The sequence below is a fragment of the Megachile rotundata genome, chromosome 10, assembly GCF_050947335.1.
Source record: "Megachile rotundata isolate GNS110a chromosome 10, iyMegRotu1, whole genome shotgun sequence".
NCBI lineage: Eukaryota > Metazoa > Arthropoda > Insecta > Hymenoptera > Megachilidae > Megachile > Megachile rotundata.
This window is the reverse complement of record NC_134992.1, coordinates 16,150,367-16,175,480: the sequence shown is the minus strand read 5'-3', so window position 1 is coordinate 16,175,480 and position 25,114 is coordinate 16,150,367. Positions and strand designations below refer to the sequence as shown.

Below are 25,114 nucleotides of genomic sequence, written 5' to 3'. Positions count from 1 at the left end.
TCGACCGTAGGTGTGCTGGTGGTGAACGTGACGTGGCGCGGCAAGACGTACGTAGGTACGTTGCTAGATTGTACTCGACACGACTGGGCACCGCCGAGATTCTGCGACTCGCCGACGAGCGATTTGGACGCTCGGACGCCGAAGGGACGCGGCAAGCGCGGTAGGGCTGCTGCGAACGCGACACCCGGCAACGATCTGAGCAACTTTACGGAAACGAGAAGCTCGGTGCACAGCAAACTACGAAACGGTGGCGCCAAAGGACGCCGTGGAGCGCAAGGTTCACCAGCGGCCAGTCCGAGCCCAGCGGCGTTCGTACCGCCTCGGCCGGATCCAGCAGCGAAGCGGAAATCTCGCGGCCCGGAAGAGGAGGATAAAAACAAGAGACGAGCACCGCCGCCGACACCTCCCAGCGGCTCGCCACCGGCGAGCCCGGTACTGCTCGAGTGCCCGGAGCCGAACTGCAGCAAAAAGTACAAACACATCAACGGTCTAAAGTACCATCAGAGCCACGCGCATGGCTCGGCGGACGACGACGATACGAAGGAGGGTATCACCAGTATGTCCGAGAACGACGAGAGCAACATCGAGGCTCCGAGTCCGGCGACGCCGGTCAAATCGCCCGCCGACAAACCCGAAGGAACCCCGCTCAGGCCGGCTAGTCCTCCGACGAGCAACGTGCCGCCAGAAACGCCCCCACCTCCGCCTCGAGTCGCCTCACCGAGCATAGAAACGACCGCGCCGGTCTTGACCGCGGACAAGAGTATCGTGAAACCGGGCGTGCTCAGATTCGGACAGGACGATTTACCCGCGCCGCCGACATCTCTGCAGACGTCGACGAGACAGCCGTCGCTACAGCAACAGCAACAGCAGTCGTCGAATCAGTCGTCGTTAACCGGTTCGAATTCGCCGCAAAGCCCGAGCCCGCGGCCGAGTCAATCGCCTAGATCAGTGCCGTCGCCCCATCCGAACGTCAACATCCCCGCACCTTTAAATATTCCCCAACCACCGCAACCGTCCCAAATGTCGCAGCATTCGCAACAAAACCCCCTTCTGCAACCGAATCAGCAGCCGTTGCAACCCGGTCAACCACCGCCGCCGTCGCAGCAGCAGCTACAGGCGAGTCAACAGTTGCAGTCGTCCGTTCAACAGCAGCAACAGCAACAACAACAGCAGCAGCAGCAATTACCACCGGCGCATCAGCTATCCGTGCAGCATTCGTTGTCGGCGCAACTCGGTCAACCGACGCAGGCTCACGTGGTGCAACAGGCCGGATTGCAACAACAATCGCAGCCGACCGGTTTGCAGGGTATCGCGAGTCAGCATCCGGGTCTTCAGGGTCTGGCCAGCCAGGTGTCGCAGCAGCAAGCTGCCGTCGCGCAACCTGGCCATCCGGGTCAAGGTGTACAGTCGCATCTGCAACAGTATCAAAGCGTGTCGTTGCACGCTAAAATGCCTCAATTCAAGGTGAAGCCGACCGCGGCTCTTATGCCCGAACAGGACAAGAGCAAAGATCCGAGGGCATCGAAGCCACAAGGATACAAGAAAAAGTCGAGGAAATCGCCCGGTGGCAGCCCGCATCCCTCCCCGTTGGAAGCACCGATCGTCGACGCTGCCAGGGAAGACGTTCAGAGTCCGGCTTACTCGGACATTTCCGACGACGCGGCACCCGTCCTCGAAGCGGAGCCCGCCGACAAATCGAAGCAGGGTCAAGAGAAGGACGGCAAAACGAGCGCGACCGCTCATCTGCCTGCGCACTTCAGCATGTACCCGTACTACGGACAACCGCCTTACCTGGTGCCCAGTGTTCCGGACAGTAAACCGGTTGATCAGAAACCGAGCGATTTGACGCCGAAACAGGAAATGAAACCGCTCAATATACCGCAGATGTCGAGTATGGCCAGTTTACAGGGTGTCGTGTCGGAAAAGGAGAAGAAAGAATTGAACCAGTCGGTACCCCAGCCGCAACAACAGTCGCACTATTACAGCGGTTACGGCGGTTACATGCCACCCGGTTATCCTTATCAGACGGCGCAATCGGTGTCGCAGCAGCAACAACAGCAGCAACAGCAGCAGCAGCAACAGCAGCAACAGCAGCAGCAGCAGCAGATGCAAGAACAAGAGATGCACGAACAGAAGGCGAAGATCAAACAGGAGCCGCAATCGCAGCAGCCAAGTTTGAAAGACAAACAACACGAAAATCATCAGATACTGAAGGAGAGCATCGAGATGAAGAGTCAGATGAGCCCGTATCACGTGTATCACGGCGGGCAAAGTCAGAGGACCGCGCCACCTCCGCCGCCACCCGGCCCGATGCAGGACGACCGAAGGTATTACCTGTATCCTGGCGACCAGAGACGAAAAGAGGAAACGAGCAAACAAAGTCAGCAAGCGAAGGCGCCTCCCCCGAGTCCGAAGCACCAACCGAAACAAGAGAAGCCCCAAGATTTGGGGAAGAACGACGACTCGAAAAGCAAACAGGAAGGCGTGAAACCTACGATGGAGACGCAAGGACCTCCGCCGCCGCCTACTTCGCAGTACGCTTACATACATCCGGGTTACATGCAGCCGCAGCATTACGGCGCGTTACCGTTCGATCCTGGCCATCCGGTTTATCGAGGACTCAGCCCTATGTTGGTCCCTGGACCGTACTCCGGTAACCCGTACCTGCATCAGTTGCCGAGGTATCACGCGCCGGAAGATCTGAGTAGGCCACCCGGAGGCAAAGCTCTCGACTTGCTTCAGCATCACGCCAATCAGTATTATTCGGCGCACAAAATACACGAACTTCAGGAGCGCGCGCTCAAATCCCCCACGCCGAAGACGTCCGCGGCTTCGGCGAGTCCCTCGTCGGCGGGACCAACGCCGTCTCGGCCACCGAGCGGGCCGCCGAGTTCGGTCGCGGGTCCGGGTCCACCCCAGCCTCAGAGTCAGCAGCAAACGGCGAAGCAGCAGAATCAACCGGGAGGACAACAATCGCAGCAGCAACAACCACCCGTCGACGCCGGGACTGGCACCTTGGCGAAAGACAATAGATCACCCCCGCCCCAACGACACGTGCACACCCACCATCACACGCACGTGGGCCTAGGTTACCCTCTCTTGACCGGACAATACCCCGCCCCTTACGGAGGTAAGCCTCTCGTCAGACCCTGACAGTAAGCGTTCAGCCGAGTTGTTCGTGTCCCTTCGAAATCCCCTCGCGACTCGGCCTTTCGTACATCCTCGAATACCCTCGCCTCGTTTCCTTCGCGATCCCCTACTTTGTTCTTTCCGAAACGACGCGTGACTCGCGGCTACACCGGTTTTCTCGGACGGCTGGAACGGATCGAGAGACGCGCGACGCGTAACGCGCAACGACGAGAACGCGAGAACGACGGCTCACGACCAACGAATCGCGAGTCTTTCTCTCTCTTTCTCTCTCTCACTTTCTCCCATACACACAAGTTGCTTCCACGCAAGTTGATCCACGTCATCATTTTTTTACGCTTTCCACGCTTTCGTTTCCCCTCGTAAATTAGGAACTAACGAATGATCGAATTTTTTATCGCTCTGACATGTCCCGTCTCTTTTGATCGCTGAGCGTTCGCTCGCAACGCGATTGTCCCGTTCGAGCATCGATTGTTAGGATCAAATTCGTGTAAATAATATACCAATACTAATATTATTCGATAACTCGAATAACTTTAGTCGATTGTATAGTTTGACGATGATCGAAACAACGGTGGACGTTGTGCACCGTGTCTCGATTGGATCGACGAATCATGGACTAAGTTTGTTTTTTATTTTATCGCACACCAAGACTGTGATAAACGTTAATCGGTCAACGTCGCGATAGTTGTCGCGTTTCGTTCGCGTACCTTACTCGTTCCCTTTTCCCGTGACCGAAGACGATTTCCATTTTTTATCCAAACACCTTGGTACGAATCGTCGGTACTCGAACTCGTTCCTCGGCCTCTCGTTTTCTCTTTCCTGTCGCTTCCGGGACGTTGCATCGTTGTTCCGCGACTGCTAACTCGTCGCTGCGCGATACTTGGGCTGTGGAGTGGCACGAAATCGCCGAGAAGCGTATTACCTTATTATCGCCGAGAACGATTTCGACACGTAAGTCGGGCAACAGAGATGATTTTCTTTTGCGGCGAAGAACGCGAACGTGACACAGGAGAGAGAAACAATACGCATACGTACGATCGAAGAGAGGAATACGTAGAGAACGAGTTCCGGCGAGTTCGTCGAGGGCGACGTTACCGCGCGTTCGTGCTGACGAACGCGCATTAACGGCGTTTTGCGTTCGATCGGCGAACGAGTTCCTATAACGAAAGGAAAGTAATTAATGGACCGGCATTTGTTTGTGCATGTGTGTTGCAGCGGCAATGCTGGCGAGTCAGCAGGCCGCCGCGGTAGCCGCATCGGTGATCTCGCCATTCCCGCCCAAGTGACCCGCGGCCCCCGGTCCCGTACTAGCTGCCGGAACAACCGGACCCACCTCCGCACAAACTCATCATACGCCTCATCATCCGCCTCCAGTCAGCGGCGCGACGGCCGCGGGACATCCGCACTCTGCCACCGCCGGCAGACAACCCTAGGATCAAGTCGACGGAGAGTACCGCTAATTCGAGCCTGCTACCTCTTCTTCGATATCGCTCTCGCTCTCTCGCTCGCTCGCCGTTCGATCTTCGATGACCAATCTCTACCAGCCTGTACACCGATTCGATTTGTCGCTCTAGCGACGGACCATTATCCTCGTGTATTGGCCGGTTGTCGGATACTCGTCGCCACCGCCATCGCCGTTTACGCGATTTCTTTCGCACCTCCGTTCTCCGATAGGGGTTCGCCTGTCTCTCGGATCATCCTCGATCTCGTCGTTCCGCGTGTGCCTCGTGTTCCGAGAAAACGGCGTCGTTTTCGTTGCCACGACGCTTCGATTCGAATGCCATCCGTTCTTTTCGACCGACCGACTCGACACGAATCAAATTTTATTTCTCGACTACTCGCTCTCGCAATTGCACGCGCGACAAACTAGATTTTTCAAATCGAATCGAATCTAAAAGACTGCCTATCGAGATTGTTACGTTCTTTTATTTTGCGACGGACTTTGACGAACCATCAGCCACGATGATTAAAGGGTCGAACTTTGCGAAACCATCGACGACGGTTTGTCGCGTTCAACGAAATCTAGATGTATTTAGTGCAAAGGAAAACGTAGTTTTAACGAGCAAAAACAGAGACACGATCGACGTGACTGCGGTGTCAGACGCGACGATAACTCGCAGCGATCGTCGATTCGTTGATGCGAATTCACAAACGGTGGCTCGCGTCGGTTCGACGCGTCGTGCTCTCGTTACGCTAGTTGAAATTCGCACCGATGTTAACGTATTCGTCGATTCGCGAACAAACGGAAACAGTTCCGTGCGAGGTGTACGAATCCGCTGCTCGAACGAGCCGTGCGAACAACGTTGTGCATAGCGAGATCTCGTTACGTTAAGCTGACTGATTCCTTTGGTGGTGGTGGCTGTGGCGGTGGCGGTGATGGTGATGGTAGTGGTAGAGGGAGAGAAAGGAGACGATCATAGTAAATTCTTCGTATCGTGAACACGTAGTTTAATGAAAATACGAAGCTTCGATGTAACTGCGAACCAATTCGATTTTTCTCCGATACGAGAGAGCGTGCCTCCAACCGATCGCGACCGCGCACTCGTACTAGTATCGAAGCGGAACAACATTTTTATTATCGCACGTAGAAGACCGTAGAAAAGCATGCGCGAAAGTTAAAGGAGAATTTACGGACGTCTACGCGTGTGCGTGTGCATCCGCATACTCGCGCACACGTGTACTCGTATCGCGTATTTCGCGTGATTCGTTTCGTACGTGACGTATGCGAATACGTTCGACCGAGAACGTTGTGTATAACGGTGAAATAATAGATCGTTGTATTTTATTGTATAAAGAAGATTGCTAATCCGCAGACACATTTTTCTAGAAAACAATTCCATTAATTCGCGAGCGACACGATTCTTAGACGATTTGATTACCGATTATCGATTAAGGAATATATAATATCGGTGATTATATCAAGAAAAAGGAAGAAAAAAAAAAAAACGAAAAAAGAAAAAACACGAAGATACCTGTCACATAGGGTCGTGTACGAACGAGAAAAGAAGTCGTAACGATAAAGCGATGATAAGTGATGATTGTACATTGAATACGCTAGAACGCTATTTGTTTACTAAAATAATAGTAGTTAATGTGGTGCGAATATTAGTAAGGTGCAAGCGAGGAAGAATTTTTTGTGCACGTGAGTGTGTCGTGTGCGTGCGCGTACGCGTGTATGTATGCGAGAAGAGAGAAAGAGTGTGAGAGAGAGAGAAAGGGAGAGAGAGAGAAGCAAATGAGACAGATAAGACTAATTAACGAAAAAGGGAAAAGCTACTAGGATATACATATATGCGCCACGGTGGTACATGCACGCATAGTATCCTGGCGATTACCTAACGTTAATTCAGTAACGATTATTATCATTGTATCTTTTATTACGATTATTCATTAGTAATTATTGGTTCCATTATTTTATTATCGCAGCGTTGCTAAGAGACATGAAAGCGTTGTACGAACGATTGGTAAAATGTGTTGCCAAGAATCGAAAAATAGTTTTATCGTGCCCTGCATAGTGTTGCAAAATGCCAAATAAAGTAAAAGAGAGCAAGGCGTGTTTTTTAATTCGAACGTAACTAATGGCGATATCCGTTTAATCAGAAACAACGGAAAATGAAAAAAAATTGTCGTCTCAGTTTTAATGAGACGCATTCGGAGAAGGAGATTTGGGCGGGCTTTACACAATAAATGCTGGTGCTGTGCTGTGATTTTTATAAAAACAAACAAGAAACGAAAAGGCGATAAAAATCGATCGATAAAAGAAAGTAGGGAGAGAGAGAGAGAGAGAGAGATTGAAAGAGAGAAAGGGGGTAAGAGGGAGAAACGTGGAAAATCTTGACGAATTTTTATGAAAATATACAGATAGCCTAAGTACCTGGACCTGCCCTGCGCTCTACACGAAACGTAACGCGAATAGAACGATGAACGAAGAGAACTAAGAAAGAAACATGGAAAATGAACTTGTACGAATTGTGTATAGACTGTAAAGTATATTTACTTTTAAACAGAAATTTAATATAGATCGTTAAACTTTAATCACGCGAGGAAAGGAACTGTCTCCAATCGTTGAGTATTCGCGAATTCTCGCGCGAAAGTATTCTCTTTTGTTTTCCTTTTTGCCGACAGTAATTTTAACGATGTATCAGGAACGGGAACGTTTTCATCCAAGCTTTTATCCCTGTATTCGTTTCACCGGCTTCTCTTCACTCGTCCAATCGTTGTTATGCTTCTTAAGAGGTTCTTCGACTCCCTGTTAGCGTAAACGAGAAAAAAAAAAACGAATCTAATTAGTAGCAATTGGAGACAACCTCCTACTAAGATTATATTCTAGCAAGTATTTGCCACGACGTTGCATAATCCATTGCAAAAATCCTCGAACGAGTAAATTAAACGACAACGTAAAACGGACTGAACTATAACGTAACGTAACGTAACGTAATAAACAAGGACCCGTATTCTCGTCTCCTTTTTTTTAGAATGATAAAAATAGTGAGTCGTTGCGCTTTATATATTATACACTTCGAATATATGGATATACGAGTAACATTACGTACAGAAGCAAATACAGAAATGCAGGCATCTTGTCGTTAAATTGTAAGATATTGTGTTCAAACTCCAGAATGTACTCCGATCCCTTCCTCAGACTATTATATATTAAATATATTGTGCACTATGCTCCAACTTGTCCATACGAATAAATATACTGAAAAATCTGATTATACAGTATCCTCGATCGTTACTGTTATCCTTTGACGAGATTCTAGTTGCCTAACGTGTCTATCAATCCGTTATCGTTCAATTTTTTGGAACATTATATTCTTCGTTTTTTCATTTTACATTCAATCTTTATAAGTTATCGAAAACCTCTGTTTGTATCAAACGAGAAGAATATACGCTTACCGCGCAGCCACATGTTTGTGTGCATACATTTGTATCGTACTTGCACATATCATATAAATATGTTACCATTTCTGACAGTTATTAATTCTACGAACATGATTTGTTCGTTTTTAAATTATCGAACATGTGATGCATCGATCAAGTGCGGGTATCGCTATACATGAGTATGGTTATAACGAATGAGATTTATATTTTACAGATACGTTACAGTTTATAGGTTATGTTTTATAACCTAAATTACTTGTATTCGTATCGCGTTAAAGATTACGTTGGATCGAAGTATGTAATAACAGAAATTCTGTACGTAATGAAACATAGACTTACTCGTGCGCTTTGTTTGATTAAGAAAAACATTCCGAGTTAATACGTAAAAGAATTACGAATAAAATTTATTATTTCCTACGTAACATGGATGAAATAGATTACAAGTTAGAATCAACAAACCCTGTTTTGATATCGCACGTGAGTTATTCGGCTTTCGTAAAAGTCAACGATTTGTTATTATCGCATGACTTTTTTTATATTTTATTTTTTCAGGCAATATCTAAGCTTTTCGATTGTATTAAGAAAAAAAAGAATGATCAACAGACGGATCATGTTTCAAAGGTAAAACAAATGTTATATCTTCAATTACTATATGTTCATTTATATCGATCTGTATTTCTGCACTTAATTGTATCAATATTAATAGACGGATGAATTTAAATTATTATTAATGAAACGAGACAGCACGGATACTGTACTTAGTATATCTGCTTGTCACGGCCTAATTGCTCTAGTCGAAAATGGATTATGGGATATTAGCGAAGCTCTGGCTACCTTTACATCGAGTCTTTCCTCTATAAGGTGTGTATGTAAACCTATATTTCTTACCCTGTTCGATTTCTTTGCTATATTAAAAATATATTGTAGAAATCATACGGTTTCTGCCACTGTCATAAGTCGCTTATTAATATTGGATCTCAAGTATGATAAAGAAAACAAAAGCATGCACCCGTTCACTCTACATGTCCCACAGCACCCATTTATAATGATATTAACACAAGATAAACGTAGCTGGCAGACAGTGTTCAATCAGTTAACGTTTATTATGAATCATCAGGATCCTCGGTATGTACAAAAATTTGTGTATGCATCTTACATATTTGTATCTCTTCCTATGTACAGATAGATACTTGAAGTTTAAATGTTTCAGAGTTAAAGAAAACTGTATAGAAACTTTGCGTCCTGTATTCTTATATGTTTTATGTAATCCTTCTGTGGATTCTATAGATTGCTCTATGCAGCAAGCTTGGCAGCTTTTAATAAAATCCAAGCATAGTATATGTTTGCAAACTGAAATTTTACTGTGGTTGTGCACGAATGATACTCGCTCCTGTATAAATACAAACTATAGAATTTTAGAGCTTGCGGAGAAAGCTTTGTTCGAGAAAAATAAAGAGTACTGTACAGCTCTATTACCGATGATCGCATCTTTGACTATACAATTGCTGAAATACGGGTTTGACCCAAAACCAAATTTCAGCCTTATGTTTGGTATCATGAATCATTGTGATAGCTGTATAGGGAACCTTATGTTAGTACTAATGGCGGAAATAATAGTTTCTTGTCCAGCTATTTACTTGTTAAATGCTTTGCAAACATGTACGTACATCTTTTATACGTAAAAAACATTTAACGTGCGTATCGATTTTATATATTGTTTATTACGTTATTTTACAGGTGTACTAATAACGGGTAAAATGATTTGCAACGATATGTTTTTAAATGTATTATTGGCATCTATTTTAAAATGGATGGCATATCCATCCATACTGTGTTCAGATGCATTGGACGTAGCAAAAGATTTAATACAAACGATGTTTGCTATAACAAAGTCTGCAGATAACAACGGCGCGACATTTTCAAGCAAAATATTTACAATATTTACTTATTCCGATTCGTACTTACAATTTTACACCGAAATCATAGATCGCCTAACTGTTTGGGAACTGAACGATATTGTGTTATGGTTAAAGAATATGTTAGATGTACCGTTCGATTTGAAGGATAAATGTAAATTATTAGTATCTAGTATTCTATTGCAAACAAACGACCCACAGGTGACCGAATTATGTTGCAATATACTCATCGACGTTACGAAAGAAAAGAAAGATTTTGGATCGCATGTATTGTCATTGGTGTTGCATAAATTAACAAAATCTAAAAGTAATTTACAATCCAAATGTTTACTACTCGTTGTACCAGAACTTGTAGTTACCAAAGGAAATATTCCAATCATTGCTCATACATTAGATTCTTTACTGAGTGGTGGGAAACAGCTGAAATACTTCACTATCGAATTGTACTTAAAAACGTTAAAGAAAGAACCAAGATGTCACAGATTTCTGTCGACCGCAATAATTCGACTAATAAAAAGTGATCTGTCCTGGTATTCGGATGCAACTTGTACAAGAGCTATGAAATATATATGTGAGAATTATCCCGAACACGGAGAAAAACTGGTACCGTTAATATCGCAAATATTAAATCGTTCTACGGGTATGAATGGTGCAACTGCAAGCGCACTTGCACTCGAATGCATTTCTGCTCTTTGCAAAGCATCGATAACGGATATTTGTTCAACTTGGAAAGTGCTGGCTCCTAAAATGGAGAAAGAAAAACGACCTATTGTTTTGAAAAGTTTGTGCGAAATGTTCGGTGATATCGCATCGTATCCATCGTCTCAGTACGTTGAAGAATACGATGAACTGATTAACGGCTTTGTGTCGAAACTATGGAAATACGCTATGCATAACGACATCATAGTTATCGAAGCTGCGCTTAACGCACTGGCATCGTATCGTCTCGAGCAAATTCCCTTAAAGTCGTTACCGGAAGAGTTTAAAAACGATCTCGTAGTACCAGCGGCATATGCAAAAACGCCAATTGATGCAGCTAAGAAACCAGAAGATGTACTTCCGTACATACCCGGTACTTGTTGGATTCAAATGCTTCAAAGAATAAATAAAATGGCTCTGTCAGCAGCTGGGAACCTTTTAATTTCTTTCGTGATCGATGAAGTTAATGGTTTTCGTTCGGGAATGTATGTGTGGCCCCAAGGTGAACCAAACAATTTCAAGTACCTGCCAGAAAAGAGCGTGATAAGAGCCGTCGGTGAATATTTGAGACGTTGCAATAAATCCGATCCCGCTAATCATCGTACGATTATAGAATGCTTGCGAATATTTGCTCATGAATATCCAAAACCACTGCCCAATGTAAATTGGAATTTCCTTAAAGACATCATCGATATATCGCTCGAAGCCGAAAAATATGCTCTCTCTATCGCGTGTCGTCATGCAACGATATCTTTGTCTGCCAAATCCTTTGCAGAAAATTATCTGCAAACTTACAAGACTATGGACGATTCGAATTTGATCTTTAAAAGCAACGAGTACGCTATACTGTATTCGCATCTCCAAAATTTATGTCAAGCGACACAATCAAATATCCTTAAACCGTTTTTAGAAATCACACTGGAGCATGTAATCGAGAAAATGAGTATCGAGGATAAAGATTCGACACGACTGTTTCAGTCAATTATGTTCTCGTACGCGCAGGCATTGAGAAATCAAGAAGCATACGATGCCAACTCTACGTTGATTTCTACTTTATTGGAAAAGCTCTTAGATAAAATAGACTTAACGCGTAATCACTTTGAGCCTTATTTTGCAGCAGCTTTGGAATTGTCGATAACGCATTTGGAACGAATGACGTCTCCTAAAGTGTGGTGGGAAGTAACAGGTAGTAAATTGAAAAATGCCATTGCAATTAGAGCTGAATTAGCACTGAACAAGAATTCCGAATCACCTTTAACGTGGCTGAACGAAATTATCGATGATGTTGCATCGTTACCTAGGTAAAATTATCACTTGATCTTATAATTTCATTCTCAAATTACATAAATAATTTATCTTTAATATGTTTTGTTAAAGCATACAAACTTATTTTCTTGAAATTATGCAAAAAGTGCAAGCCAAAATGAGATTTAGAAAGTCCAGTATAAATTGGGTTATCGATTTTATGACTCAGATACAAGAGCTTCTGATAGAATCTCAAAATCATTCTGACAAAGTACAATTTTATTGTGATATTTTATTCGTCTCGGTCGCTAGTTTGTCTGGCATAAATGATATGCTAATGAAACGAGACCTATTAATTTCATCGCGCAATGAACGACTCGAATTGTTTCCTCACGCTCTAGCGGTTCTTTTGCATAAACAGGACTGGAAAAACGCAGTTCCACAGGTATTTACAATTACTTTAATTAATATAATATTGTAATAGTTAACTGATTTTTCGTTAAAAATGGATCGTAAACTTATTAACAAATTTGTTATTACACGTTTTAGATTATGGAGTGGTTAAATTATATGAGAACAAGCCCTATTTCTAATACCTGTAAATTCACGTTTCACCGATCGTTAATTTGTTTAAGAAATAACGCATATTATAAAGAAACGTGGACTAAGTATCTATCTATTAAGACTGAGATCAATGTTTGATTGTAAGTTGTACCTAGTAAAATCCTATCAATTTTTCTAATAAATGATCTGTTCAATTTTAACATAAAAAAAGTCATTGTCTTCGCGCATAGCACATGCTATATATACTGTATATAAAAAGTTGACTTACTTGCAATTCCATGTGACATGAAATTTGTCAATGAATGAGCATTTCGTCACATATGTTGTATGTGACGGGTTTCATAATGCTAAACAGATGTTTCACTGTTATCTAGAGTCATGACTGTTAATGTATTTGGTCGTGATCCAGTTAATATTTGATCCTCTGGTAATTTCATTCTAGGTTCTAACACATTCCGTTTAGTTTCAACATTCTTTTTTATAGGTGTACGACTTGGACTAGATTTTCTACTACTTGGATATGATTTTAGTAAACGGGCACTGAACAGACAAATAAATTCAAATTCTGATTTGTTCAATTTCACTTAAAATTTAGGACAATTATACTTACGCATCCATTAATTTGAGAAACAACCTTGTGTATACTTGATACTCTTCATCTCCAAATTCTGTTGGATCATGACGCGCGTGTTCATACAAATCGCAAAACTGATGTATTAATCGTTGTCCAGTTCCATTTAATGGAGTGGCTAATGTAGCAAGCAAATATGCTCGCAAATTTTCAGATGGATGCCTTTTTAAACAACTGTCATACTTAGTAATTTCAGCTTCTATAAATAAAATGCATTAAGAAATAATTTCTATTTTAATTTTAAGTCTAATACAATGGATTTACAATTACCTAAAATTTTAACATCGTCCACAGCTTTTAGTCTATAATAATGAGGTGGAACTTGTCCTCGGGGTGTTACGATAAACCGAGGATCACTAATGAGTTGTGGTTCATACTGAATTCTTGGAATTACTTCTATTCTTCTTTCAATTTCCTTCTTAAGAGACTAAATGCATACAAATATATAGTAGAATTATAACATTGTCGTCGAAGATAAGAAACAAGATACACATATAAATTATAAGCAATTGTCACTTAACCTTTAAAAACATTCATACCTTACGCGCATCATGTCCTATTGGAATATGAGGACCACGACGAGATCTTAATGCAAATCTCATAATTTGTCGTTTCGCAAAAATAAACAATAATAATATTGTTAATACCCCAGCCGCAATGAATATTACTATTGTTACGCCAGAGAGTTCTTCTGTCATGTTTACAAAGTATATATCTACAGATATACTGCTCACACGCGTAAATATCTAGCGTGAATTGGTTTAGTATTTTTATTATTTTTAAAAGTATAAAAAATAAGGTACATCTTGTAATAACGTAAAATTTCTTTATTGTATTTTTTTCAGCTATAAAATATGTAAGTGCTTTTGAAATTTATACAGTGATTGATTATTGAAATCTTTCTTTTTTATTTTCGATTTAATAATCGCATGTACTACTTTTACGCATTATTTTAAATATTATTTTTTGTAAATAAATATAAAAACACCTATAAAAAATATATTGAAAAATTTAAAAAACGATCTAAAATTGTGATAATGAACACAATCATGAAGTGTTTTATTATCAACATTGAACTATATACTACATAGAATTCAACATATTTTGTATAGGATTTTTAAATAATGTTTGGTTTATATTGGCTATTTCCCGTAATAAATGTTTTTGCTGATCTGAAAAGTTTGCATTAATTTTTATAAATGATAAAATAAGCTTTCCAAAATCTTTATTTTTAGCAAAATCAAAGGCTTTTTCTGATAATAGCTGAATAAGTTTATCATTTGTGGTGATGTCTGTTTTGGTTGATATTAAACTATGTAATATAGAAAGATGCCATGCTTTGAGTTCTTTCACATGTGCCAGATATTCTCTATAAAAATAGTAACAAATTGTATAAACAAAAATAATAGATTAATAATATACTATGTTACATTAAAATTTAATTGAATACTTACCTAATAAGAGAAATATTTCTTTCTGGTTCAAAAGCATTTATAATAGCATTGACAATTGTTGTATCCTTCAAGTCAACATTTAATAGTGGAATAAAAATTAACTTTTCAATATCATTTGGAAATTTTTTAACTTGCTCACTAATAACAGATACTAGTAATCTTGAAGGTTTATCTAAGGCAATTATCTATAATAAGAATTAATAAATATTCATTCTGTTTTTTATGCAAATATATCAATAGTAAAATAGTTACTTGAGAAGATCACCTTTGGCAATAACAAATGTTTATGAAAAATTGTTGCATATTTTATTTGTTGTTCCAAAGTCATATTATTTAGGGAACAGCACAGATTATATGTGCCTAACATACTTAATTTTTTTTCTAATTCACATACTATTTCTAATAATTCTTCATCTGTCAAACTGTCTAATTGACTTAAATCTAATTTTCCATTAGGACCTTCTAATCCTTCAAAAAGGCATTCCAAGATATCAAACTTCTTTATACGTTCCTGTTTATTCTCTTTCTCACAACTCTTATCAACTTGTGTAAAATAAAACTGAGTAGATGTAAATTCATTATATGGCTTGGACAAAGTATTGTTTACATTTCTTTCATTTAAAACTTCTTCTTCAGCTACATTTTCTTCTTTGAATACATCATCTTCTTCTTCTTCTTCTTGGCCCCCTTCTCCTTCTTCCTTTTCTTCGTCTGTTTCCTTTTTAATAACATTTTATTAAATATCTTAAATTTGATATTTATTAAAAATACCAACCTTTCCTATTATAATTTGCCATAAAGGATCACTTTTTGATGTATCTTCTCTCAGTTTTTCTTTTATTACATCTAATCTTTCCATAGTATACTGAGATAATATATAATTCTTTAAAATATTTCTGGGATACATGATTTTAGAAGGATTAACTAAAAAAATGTATAAATTATGTATACATTATTAATAAGTAACAGGGTCTTGATTAAATTTTCAACATTCAATATTTTTCTGCATATTGCATATTTTATGCGTTTGTCAATTTAATGTTTGTTTGAAGTGTGTCATACACGCTGTTATCTCAGTTATTAATAAAAGAATACGTGTTAAGTACATAGTATCGACTTGCAACTCAGAGGTTAAGCTACTATCGGAAACCTGTTGCGTCTAGATCTTTTATATGTACTCGTATCGAAGTATTTACCTATACGCGCGTATAGGTACGTCCATTTTAAATTTCATAAATATGTTTTAAGTTAAAGCAGTGATAACACTTTTCTGCCTAACAATTACAGATTCTGTGTAGAATATATGCATTATTCGTTATCGTGTTGTTTTAAAAAAAGAAAGACCGGTTTTGTTTCTGAAAAACCCAGAGCAATACGAGGTCATGGTATATTAACTATACATATACTGTATACTGCATTCGGATGAACGTAGTAGCTGCCATAGAATTTATTCTGCTTGTATTTAGTTTGTAACTCTGTTAGTGACAAAATACACGATAATGCGTAATTGTGTGTTTAGACTTAAATATTACAGGCGTCGTTGATACGACATGCAGTGTAATTATTAAGAAATTAAAACTTCATTAAATATCGAAAATTTCAAGTCCGTTATCACAGCTGTCACATATTTTCAAGAAAAACTTGATATATGAATAACTATACTTACTGAGGAAACGCTTCAAATGGTATATTGAGTATACATGCATATATTAGTGCTGAATGTAATGTTAAGATAAGGTAAGTGTCTTTTCTCATCTGATTTATTTCTTTACACAATACGGAAAATTCAAGTAAACTTAAATATACAATTATTAAAGTAATACAGTCTTATAAAAAAGAAATTAAGAAAAATAGGATAACTTTTGTAACTATATGTAAGTTGTTTATTTTTTCTTCCTACGAGATGAAACAAAGCTTTTGATAAAAAAAACTTCCAATACAGATCTTGGAGAAAATGTCGATACTATCGGTATTATCTCGTCGATTTAGTATGTTAACAACAGATGCAAAACCCGATCCACCGCGGATAGAAATCAGTGGGTATACACATAATCTAAATTCGAATACAGAGAATGAGAAAATAAAAACAAAATCAAGATTTGCTCATGTTGCTTCAAAAGAGCAGTTTGAAGAAAATAATGTAACATCATCGGAAAAACAGAAATCTGTATTAAATGGTTCGATACCAACAAATACTAATTCTTCCTCCACTAAACAAAACTTCGACGACGCAAACAATTCCGCGACTAACGAAAATCAACATAAAGGACCAAATATTAAAACAAAAAAGAAATCAAAACAATATAAATACTGCAAGTACAATTTATTTCTATTATTTTTAACTGGTGATTTATTACTTTGATGTAATTCATGTTTAAATGTTATTTCCTATTTTACAGCACAAGGTACAAATGTTGTAAATTACAATATAATTAATTCGAATGGTGTGAAAATTGGTCCCAAAACCAGTTATATTTGCAATATTAATCAATTTCCTATGAATAATGCAGAAATGTCAGATGAAAAATGGTCGAAACCAGAAATTAGACAAATGCCAATCGAAGTTAAACATCTGTGTTCTTCTACCAAAGAAATTACTTTAGAGGATATATTTACTATTAAAACATACATAGGACGCAATTGGAGGGATGTTGCCAGGAAATTGTTATATACAGATGGCCAAATTGATCAGTTTGAAGAAAATTATAGATTCAAAGGAATAGGCGAAGTAAATTAAGTTACTATTTGTCAGACATATTAGTTTTTATTATTTGATTGTGCTGTGTATTACATGTTATCTTATGTAATAATTTCCTTTCTAGATAGTATATCAAATATTTCTTGATTGGAAACAAGCAAATACTAAAGATGCAGAAATTGGTAAGTTAATAAAGGTATTATGGGCTTGTCGAGAATATGATTGCGCTGTACAACTTGTATCTGCTCACAAAAATTTGGAGTAACTGTACCATACCATATACATCCTTAATAATTTAGCTGAATATAATTATATTCAAATAGCAATTTGTACAGTTTATTATAACTCTTAATCATTGAATAAAACACTATTGCTACTTATATCAGAGTAGTAGAATTTAATGGAATATAATATATTTTACATACGAAGAGTTATTTTATTATATAAATGTTATTAGTAAACTAATTTTTAATTAGTATATATTTTTTATTACTGCACAGAATAACATATTGTATAGTTATAAATATGTATGCACATTATAAAAAATAATTTTTTATGTACGATATTAAATTTATACATATACATTATTCATTAAATGAATGTTCAATTCTTTTTCTTATTTTTATTCCCTAATTAGCATTAAATTTGTCATCATTACAATACTATTATAAATGTACATTAGACAGTCATATGATTATACACACAAAGCATACAAAGTAAACAAGTATACAAAATTAAATTATGTGTACTGAATTTGATATACAAAAAAATAATTCACAGAATCTTGTTGAGTAACACTGTACTTATCATTTTTATACACCTACTGTAACTTATGTTATAGACTTTGTCGGTGATAACGCAATTACATTTTTTGCTTCATTTTTCACTGCCTTACCAAAAATCTGCTTTGTACAATTTTCAAACTCTACTAACATTCCTTCCAAACTTTTATTTCCATCTAATACTAGGACTGGTGCAGGTACATTAAATAATGTTCGATGATAAAGCCATTCATCGTGAATATCATGAATCTGTTTTAAATACTCTAATGATACAAAATTTTCTTCCTTTCTTGCTCTTGCCTTCATCCTCTGATATACAATTTCTGGAGATGTTCTTAAATATACTGTTTAAAAAAAAATAATGAATAATGTAAACTAATAATATTATAGGATTTAATGCAAGTTATATTACCTATTAAATCTGTTTCTATACTAGCGCTTTTTATGCACCAGTCATACCAATCCTCCAAAACCACTACTTCTATATCACGCAACATTTTTGTACGCTTCATATTTTCTATAAAACATCTCGCACTGTAGACGGATCTTTCCATAATTTTATAAGGAAATGGTGTTTTATATGTATGAAGTTGAAGCATAGTTAATTGCACATAAGATTGAAATAAAAAGGCATAACGTGAAGGATCAGTGTACATTAGTTCCTAAAGATAGTCATTATTTGTTAATATTACATTGTTACCAGGAATATAAATATTACATTTATGCTGATAAATTTAAGCTTAAGGAATCTTACTAATAAATTCGTTCCAGCAACATCTCGCCAAAGTTCTACTGGTTCCTCTAAAACTGTTGTGTTATCATATTTTTTAAAATGACTAAGAAATGTTGTTTTACCACTTCCTATGTTTCCTTCTATACATACTGTAAATGGTCGTTTATATAATTTGGAAGGCGAATTTACCATTTTTGTTAATAATGTAGCTACAGATTTAGCTAATGAAACAAAAAAAGGTAATAATTAATTTACTTTTCCTATAAAAGTTTTTAATAGACGTATGAAGTGTTTTAGTTACAAAAAATGCCAGTTTTCTTTACCTGAAATTACTGAAGTGTTTGAAGAATTAAAAACTGAAGTTTATCCAAATAGTTAAAAATATCACTTTACAAAACTTTTTCAATTAAATAATTTTAACAAAAGAAAACAACAACAAATATCATAAATTATGTGAAAAGTTTAGAAAATTAACTAGAGACGTAAAAACATTGCACAGTCGGTTAACTGTCCACTGATAAAATACTTTCACGGATACTTTCCCGCGCAAATTGTATACGGTGATTCCTTCGCTACGCAACGACGACAGCGCTACTAAATGCACATTTCGACTGCTCCTTACCATTGTAACCTAATTGTATGAACCGCCGCGTGAAACAGTGATGATAAAAATACAAAAGACAATGATAGACAATGAACGAACAAATAGCGAAGAATATAAATTTTTTGAATTTTATTGATAGATAGTTCAGGAGTGGATAACATTTATTTCTATTAATTTCCCGATTATGCCGCCGTCGATGTCATTTATTTCATATCACATAACGAATGAATTACCCTATATATGCATGTTGATTTTAATTATCTCAAATTATTATGATATACTATCTGTGAATTTCAAACTTACCAATCACTGTCATGATGAAATATTATGAAATAAAGATTTTTAATAAATTTTGTTGGTTCAATGATTTAACTTCGCACCCCTTATTACATGCCTAACCACGAAACACTCATATCGAGACATTTGTACAAGTGCAAATCTCGTTTTTCTGGGGAAAATGTCTACCAATGGAAATAAGATTCTACCACCCCCGTATTGTCACACATTATGCCTGATTTACAATAGACATCTTCGACATCAAAAAACAATACAATTGAAATAATCCATTTTATGGGCTCTAAAATCCTTAGACATTTTGCGCTAGCATTTAGGAGGCTAGCATCAAATGTCACTAAATTTCGGCTATAATTTTTGCTTTCATTGACTTTTTGAACCAGTTAGCACTACAAAAATGTTCCACAGCTAAATAATGTTGTTTTTTAAAGGTAATTTAACGCAAATAATTGTCTATAAAGTAGACGAGAATTGATGTCAATTGACACTGATAGAAAACGGCCCAAACTACGGTATAAATTACATTTTTTTGACTGTGTCCATAAAATTAGAAGACATACCAAATACGTTGCTGCCGAAAAAAATAAGTTAATTTATATATGTAATGTTTTATTAGGTTCGTTATATTACCGATCTCATATTTTTCATATTTATTTATGCATCAAAAGCTCTCCTTCTCTCTCTCTATATATATATATACGTATATATATTATCCAAAATTTGTATAAAATTATAGTGGAAATGTTTTGATAGAAATAAGATATATTAACAGACTTATTGTTTTGTTCGTATTTAGTTTGAAATTAAAATTAGAAAAAGGGAATTTGTTAATTCAAAGAAAAAAATCAGCTGGTATGAGAAAGTCACGTGTTTCTATTATAGATATGAAGTGACACTAGTGTCAAGAATGAAGCAATGGGTTATATTTTAAATGATTTATTATGGATCTATTGAAATATTTTTGAATACTTTTAATCATTAATCGAAGCGAACCTTTGATTATTGGTTTTTAATGAATCTCATTTTCCTTAAACTAATATTAATGGAATTGAAAATATATACGTATTATATGATCAAATGTAGTGTAGCAATAATCAACATTGTTGATTTAATGTAATTTGTTTGTATGTACATGCATATTTGTTTTTCTAGGTGTAATTATATAATATTTAATGGTTTTAAGTAATATTATGAGATAATCTATTGATTGATAATCATTTTTTTTATCAAAATTCCATTATAATAAGAACAATGCGAAATTTTGTAAGTGATTTTGTGATTTGGTAAGTTTGGTTATAAATTTTAATAGCTACATTGTTACTTATCAATGCGGTGTTTTTTCTTTTTGAAAAACATAAGATAAAACAATAAACTCTTAAAAGATTTATTTTTAATTTGTTTAAATAATTTTTTTCGCAGCATATTACTACTGCTTTCAGTAAGTCTTATATTTGGAGCTAGTGAAATTATTAAGTCTCTTGTCAATACTGGAGACAATTTTTTAAAAAATACTTCCTACAGTTGGATCATCAGATTATGTTTAAATTTATTAAGTTATGCTACTGTGCTATTGCCAGGTTATCTCATGTACAAATATGTACGTCTTACCAAATATATTCAGAGGGGAGGTAAATAACAGATAAAAATAAAGCATATTAATTTGGAAGAATACTTGAATTATTATATAAAATTATATAAAATTTTTCACAGGTAAAGGATGCATTCCAAGATTAGTACATTCGTGTTTTATTGGTCATTTTGAAACAGGACTTTTGGATTCTTCATCTTATACGTCTACACCCTCTAATCAACGTACTTTTACACAAGATGCTCTGTTACTTTTATATTGCTTTTTTGGATTACAAATCAGTTATTTAACATGGGGTTATTTACAAGAGAAGATAATCACACAGGTATAATTTATTTGATACATATTAGATTTTATAAATCAACTTATGAAAACACAAAACATGCTTTGCAATAAATTAAATTTATGAAATTATATTCTGCATACTTTCTGATTGATCATTTGAGAAGCTAAATAGTTCATTTTAATGATGATTTTGCAAGTACATGTTGCCGTAGTTAAATGTCCATGTACAAGGACACTTTGTTGACTTAGATTTCAGAATCACAATGCGAATCGTCTAGTCACTACTTCTAGGAGATCCAGGCTTTCCGTGAAACAAAGTACTGAAGATGGTGTTTTTTATCCCTTCATTACACCAAACACGGTATGGGTACTAATCATAATACCCACGATGCTACCAAAAAGATGTTCAGTTACATTTCATCTGAAACATAATTATTTAATATTATTTGAAGACGATTTAAGCACAAGTTGCAGAATAAATTACACAGTACAGTTAAAATTATTAGGACATAATATTGTTACTAATAACTTACACAATTAATTTCATTAATATATTTATGACTTAGAAATTTTTATGGTACGAATAAATTTGTTTTTCAGGAGTATGAAAATGTTGCTGGTAACAAAGATCGATTTCAAGACTCTCAATTTTTAGTGTTTATAAACCGGATTCTCGCATTTTTGATGTCAGGATTATATTTATTAATTCAAAGGCAACCTCAACATAAAGCACCTCTCTATAAATATGCGTTTTGCTCTTTATCAAATATTATGAGCAGTTGGTGTCAATATGAAGCTTTAAAATATGTTAGTTTCCCAACACAGGTAGTTATTATTTATTATATTTTTCTTCAACTTATGCCACGAGAAATTTGTAATGCAATAGCTGTGTGTTATTGTAGGTATTAGCAAAAGCTTCGAAAATCATTCCAGTAATGATAATGGGAAAAATAATTTCTCAAACCACGTATGAGTATTATGAATATGTTACAGCAATACTTATTTCTATTGGAATGACATTATTTATGTTAGATAGTTCTGATCATAAAAATGGTAAAACTTCTGTTGCGTTATTAATGTAAAATTATTTTTACATCTATTATTATTATTTCATTGTTTGTAGATGGAGCTACTACTGCCTCTGGTGTTATTCTCTTAGGAGGCTACTTATTGTTAGATAGTTTTACAAGTACTTGGCAAAATGCATTATTCGTGGAATACGGTGCAACAAGCGTACAAATGATGTGTGCAGTTAATATGTTTTCCTGCTTGTTAACTGCACTATCTTTATTTCAGCAATCTAGTTTTCCTCTCATACTATCTTTCATGACAAAGGTGACTTGAATTCCAGAAAATGCTGTAAAATGAAATTTTAGTACCAGCTTACAGTTCTTACAGTTTGTTTTATTATACAGTATCCTAGATTCATCATGGATTGCTTACTTATATCGATTTGTTCTGCAAGTGGTCAGTTATATATTTTTTATACAATTTCTAAATTTGGACCAGTAACGTTCGTTATTATGATGACTATACGACAGGTAGTAATCTTTTACAGATATCGCTATGAATAGCATATCCAATTATTTTTATTAAAATATTAATTTTTTTTAGGGTTTGGCCATATTGTTATCCTGCTTGATATATCATCATCGTGTAACAGTTATTGGCATAATTGGTATATTATTGGTATTTGGTTCGGTATTTTTGCGAATTTACTGTAACAATCGACTACGTGCGATTAGAAGGCGTAGAGCTGCAGCGACTAGTATAAAAGATTAATTCATAGGGTGGAACTGTAGATACAAATTCTATAAAATGTTGCGTGTTTTCCTTTTAAATGCACACATATTTTATTAAGTATTTTCAGTCATAAAATCTGTATGCGTATGTCACATACATTTAAAAAGAAAAAGGTCATTTACTTATTAAATATTTATAATAAATATTCACTACTCCATGACGTATTTTTAAGTGAAAAATAGCTTTGAAATACGTATTAAAACTGATTATTTTGCAAACATTCGTTATTTATTAACGAAATATTTATTTTGCTATAAATATCAGATAGAGACGAACAAATGTATAATTTTTACTAAAACGTATTAATAAATAATATCGTGAAATTTTACGTGCGAGCTATTGCGTACAATGTTAATTTGTTAAACATCCATATATTTATTTACTTATCACTGATACAAGATTGAAGGTATTAAAATTAAGATGCACAGTTTAATATGTAAAACAGTTTTAATTTATATCAATACACAAAAAGACAATATATAATGTTATAAATCTTTTTTTTACCTTTTTGATAAAATTCGTTTATTCGTCAGGAGGCGAGGGTCGATAAATAGCTATAAGGCACAAGATTGAAATAATTAATTCAGATGCTAGAAGTACCAACTGTATGCTACAAAGAATTACTTCTAATCTCAGTACATAATTTTGCCAGATTAAAAAATACAATGTTGCCAATGCACTGGGTACTGTTAAAATGACTCCAATAAGAATTGGTAATCCATGTTCTGTCAAGTTTCCTTTTCTTCCAAGGTAAATTCTAGCACCTTCTGTGATAATGAGGAAAAACAATAACGCAAACTCTATCAATGTTGTGCTTGTACCAGGCGAGGGCAGATTTGCAGCTTTGAAAAATCCCATACCTAATTCACATATAGCAAACATGCCAAAATAAAAGGAATTGAGGTACATAAGAATCTCATATGTTAAGGAGGAACTGGCTATCGTTGGCATCTTTTATATTTATATTAACATTGATAAACCATGTATTTATCTGATATTACATAATATTTATTCCTTTAGTTATGGTACTTTTGAAAAGATGAATCTTATGTTTTTTACCATCCATAACAAGTTAAATTATTTTTATTTCATATCCATAGTGAATATTCCATCATGATATTGTTTCTTATCATTCAATGTTATTAATTTATGTTTGTGCACAATAGCAATTGCCAATAGCATCAATATCTTGTTAATATAATATATTCATCTTTTGATCTTATATTCTATATTTCATATTTTATCATTTATAAAATTCAGTCAATTCTCCTGTAATAGAAGTTTATCAAATTAAACGATACATTTCACAAAAACAATAATTTACTTAATCTTATTCTTAAATATGCTATAAATACATACATACGGGGATTTGTCCAAAAATATTACAGTGTTTCTAGATTATCGTTAGAAAATATCAATGAAAATTGTTCTTAATATTAACAGTCAGGTTTGGTTAGGAAAATATAAACACAACCGAATCTGTTACTGATTGAACTGCGATTACTTTTCGCACTTTTCATCTCAAAATTTGTACCGTTTATTAAATATTCTCGACGCACGTTAAGCGCTTCAATTAGAAAACGTTACATGTTAAAACGGATAGCCTATTTTATCCCTCTGAGAAAGATCGTCTAGCACGCAAATTTATTAGGGCAGTGTTACCACTCGAGACACAATGAAATATATTTAATTTAATTGTAATTATATATAATTATTTTGGAACGTGTATATATTTTAGAGACTTATCAATTATTACAGAAGATAGGCATATAAATTTATAATGC

The 25,114-nt window shown here is 36.3% G+C and overlaps 8 protein-coding genes across 22 annotated transcripts in view; 4 read left to right on the top strand and 4 right to left on the bottom strand.

Annotated features, from left to right (window-relative positions):
* The window catches only part of LOC100875056 (uncharacterized), a 30,456-nt gene extending 22,591 nt beyond the window's left edge, over nucleotides 1-7,865 (top strand). For all 8 annotated transcript variants that reach the window (XM_076536098.1, XM_076536094.1, XM_076536096.1 and 5 more), the window contains 2 exons: nucleotides 11-3,130; nucleotides 4,366-7,865. In XM_076536098.1, the coding sequence (XP_076392213.1) occupies nucleotides 11-3,130; nucleotides 4,366-4,436 (3,191 nt within the window). In that variant the 3' untranslated portion in view covers nucleotides 4,437-7,865. The remainder of the gene's footprint in view (nucleotides 1-10; nucleotides 3,131-4,365) is intronic.
* LOC100874944 (protein C1orf43 homolog) lies at nucleotides 7,120-13,788 on the bottom strand. 3 transcript variants are annotated; one of them, XM_076536140.1, is made up of 6 exons: nucleotides 13,629-13,788; nucleotides 13,360-13,516; nucleotides 13,069-13,288; nucleotides 12,727-12,998; nucleotides 8,374-11,174; nucleotides 7,120-7,399 (listed from the first exon to the last, which is right to left on the bottom strand). In XM_076536140.1, exons 1-4 carry the CDS (start codon nucleotides 13,785-13,787, stop codon nucleotides 12,806-12,808), a joined length of 729 nt encoding a protein of 242 aa, XP_076392255.1. In that variant the 5' UTR covers nucleotide 13,788; the 3' UTR covers nucleotides 7,120-7,399; nucleotides 8,374-11,174; nucleotides 12,727-12,805. The 3 variants fall into 3 exon arrangements, with proteins under 3 accessions (XP_076392255.1, XP_012150024.1, XP_012150026.1); XM_012294634.2 differs by lacking the exon at nucleotides 8,374-11,174; XM_012294636.2 differs by lacking the exons at nucleotides 8,374-11,174; nucleotides 12,727-12,998.
* LOC100879430 (focadhesin) lies at nucleotides 8,372-13,315 on the top strand. Of its 2 annotated transcripts, XM_012294633.2 has the most exons (9): nucleotides 8,372-8,511; nucleotides 8,587-8,655; nucleotides 8,741-8,895; nucleotides 8,962-9,159; nucleotides 9,245-9,693; nucleotides 9,772-11,950; nucleotides 12,027-12,339; nucleotides 12,444-12,598; nucleotides 12,943-13,315. In XM_012294633.2, exons 1-8 carry the CDS (start codon nucleotides 8,458-8,460, stop codon nucleotides 12,594-12,596), a joined length of 3,570 nt encoding a protein of 1,189 aa, XP_012150023.2. In that variant the 5' UTR covers nucleotides 8,372-8,457; the 3' UTR covers nucleotides 12,597-12,598; nucleotides 12,943-13,315. The 2 variants fall into 2 exon arrangements, with proteins under 2 accessions (XP_012150023.2, XP_003707265.2); XM_003707217.3 differs by having other exon boundaries at nucleotides 12,444-13,315.
* Nucleotides 13,789-13,895: 107 nt separating the features above from the next.
* Nucleotides 13,896-20,092, bottom strand: LOC105663731 (uncharacterized). 2 transcript variants are annotated; one of them, XM_076536138.1, is made up of 5 exons: nucleotides 19,664-20,092; nucleotides 15,319-15,467; nucleotides 14,809-15,261; nucleotides 14,544-14,728; nucleotides 13,896-14,458 (listed from the first exon to the last, which is right to left on the bottom strand). In XM_076536138.1, the coding sequence occupies exons 1-5, from the start codon at nucleotides 19,674-19,676 to the stop codon at nucleotides 14,173-14,175; spliced, it is 1,086 nt and encodes a 361-aa protein (XP_076392253.1). In that variant the 5' UTR covers nucleotides 19,677-20,092; the 3' UTR covers nucleotides 13,896-14,172. The 2 variants fall into 2 exon arrangements, with proteins under 2 accessions (XP_076392253.1, XP_012150020.1); XM_012294630.2 differs by lacking the exon at nucleotides 19,664-20,092 and adding an exon at nucleotides 15,740-15,881.
* On the top strand, nucleotides 16,498-19,279 carry imd (death domain-containing immune deficiency protein). Its single transcript, XM_003707349.3, has 3 exons — nucleotides 16,498-16,855; nucleotides 16,943-17,271; nucleotides 17,366-19,279. Exons 1-3 carry the CDS (start codon nucleotides 16,498-16,500, stop codon nucleotides 17,504-17,506), a joined length of 828 nt encoding a protein of 275 aa, XP_003707397.1. The 3' UTR covers nucleotides 17,507-19,279.
* dnk (deoxynucleoside kinase) lies at nucleotides 17,288-18,948 on the bottom strand. Its single transcript, XM_003707348.3, has 3 exons — nucleotides 18,778-18,948; nucleotides 18,436-18,685; nucleotides 17,288-18,367 (listed from the first exon to the last, which is right to left on the bottom strand). Exons 1-3 carry the CDS (start codon nucleotides 18,946-18,948, stop codon nucleotides 18,072-18,074), a joined length of 717 nt encoding a protein of 238 aa, XP_003707396.2. The 3' UTR covers nucleotides 17,288-18,071.
* Nucleotides 20,093-20,133: 41 nt separating the features above from the next.
* On the top strand, nucleotides 20,134-23,658 carry LOC100879315 (adenosine 3'-phospho 5'-phosphosulfate transporter 1). 2 transcript variants are annotated; one of them, XM_076536137.1, is made up of 9 exons: nucleotides 20,134-20,270; nucleotides 20,807-20,937; nucleotides 21,074-21,282; nucleotides 21,365-21,567; nucleotides 22,128-22,352; nucleotides 22,430-22,580; nucleotides 22,651-22,862; nucleotides 22,943-23,068; nucleotides 23,142-23,658. In XM_076536137.1, exons 2-9 carry the CDS (start codon nucleotides 20,906-20,908, stop codon nucleotides 23,307-23,309), a joined length of 1,326 nt encoding a protein of 441 aa, XP_076392252.1. In that variant the 5' UTR covers nucleotides 20,134-20,270; nucleotides 20,807-20,905; the 3' UTR covers nucleotides 23,310-23,658. The 2 variants fall into 2 exon arrangements, with proteins under 2 accessions (XP_076392252.1, XP_012150003.1); XM_012294613.2 differs by lacking the exon at nucleotides 20,134-20,270 and adding an exon at nucleotides 20,429-20,733.
* On the bottom strand, nucleotides 21,094-24,983 carry LOC105663729 (transmembrane protein 216). Of its 3 annotated transcripts, XM_012294616.2 has the most exons (3): nucleotides 24,690-24,983; nucleotides 23,835-24,599; nucleotides 21,094-21,948 (listed from the first exon to the last, which is right to left on the bottom strand). In XM_012294616.2, the coding sequence occupies exon 2, from the start codon at nucleotides 24,279-24,281 to the stop codon at nucleotides 23,853-23,855; it is 429 nt and encodes a 142-aa protein (XP_012150006.1). In that variant the 5' UTR covers nucleotides 24,282-24,599; nucleotides 24,690-24,983; the 3' UTR covers nucleotides 21,094-21,948; nucleotides 23,835-23,852. The 3 variants fall into 3 exon arrangements, with proteins under 3 accessions (XP_012150006.1, XP_076392256.1, XP_076392257.1); XM_076536141.1 differs by lacking the exon at nucleotides 21,094-21,948 and having other exon boundaries at nucleotides 23,759-24,599; XM_076536142.1 differs by lacking the exon at nucleotides 21,094-21,948 and having other exon boundaries at nucleotides 23,759-24,599; nucleotides 24,694-24,983.
* Nucleotides 24,984-25,114: the final 131 nt, after the last annotated feature.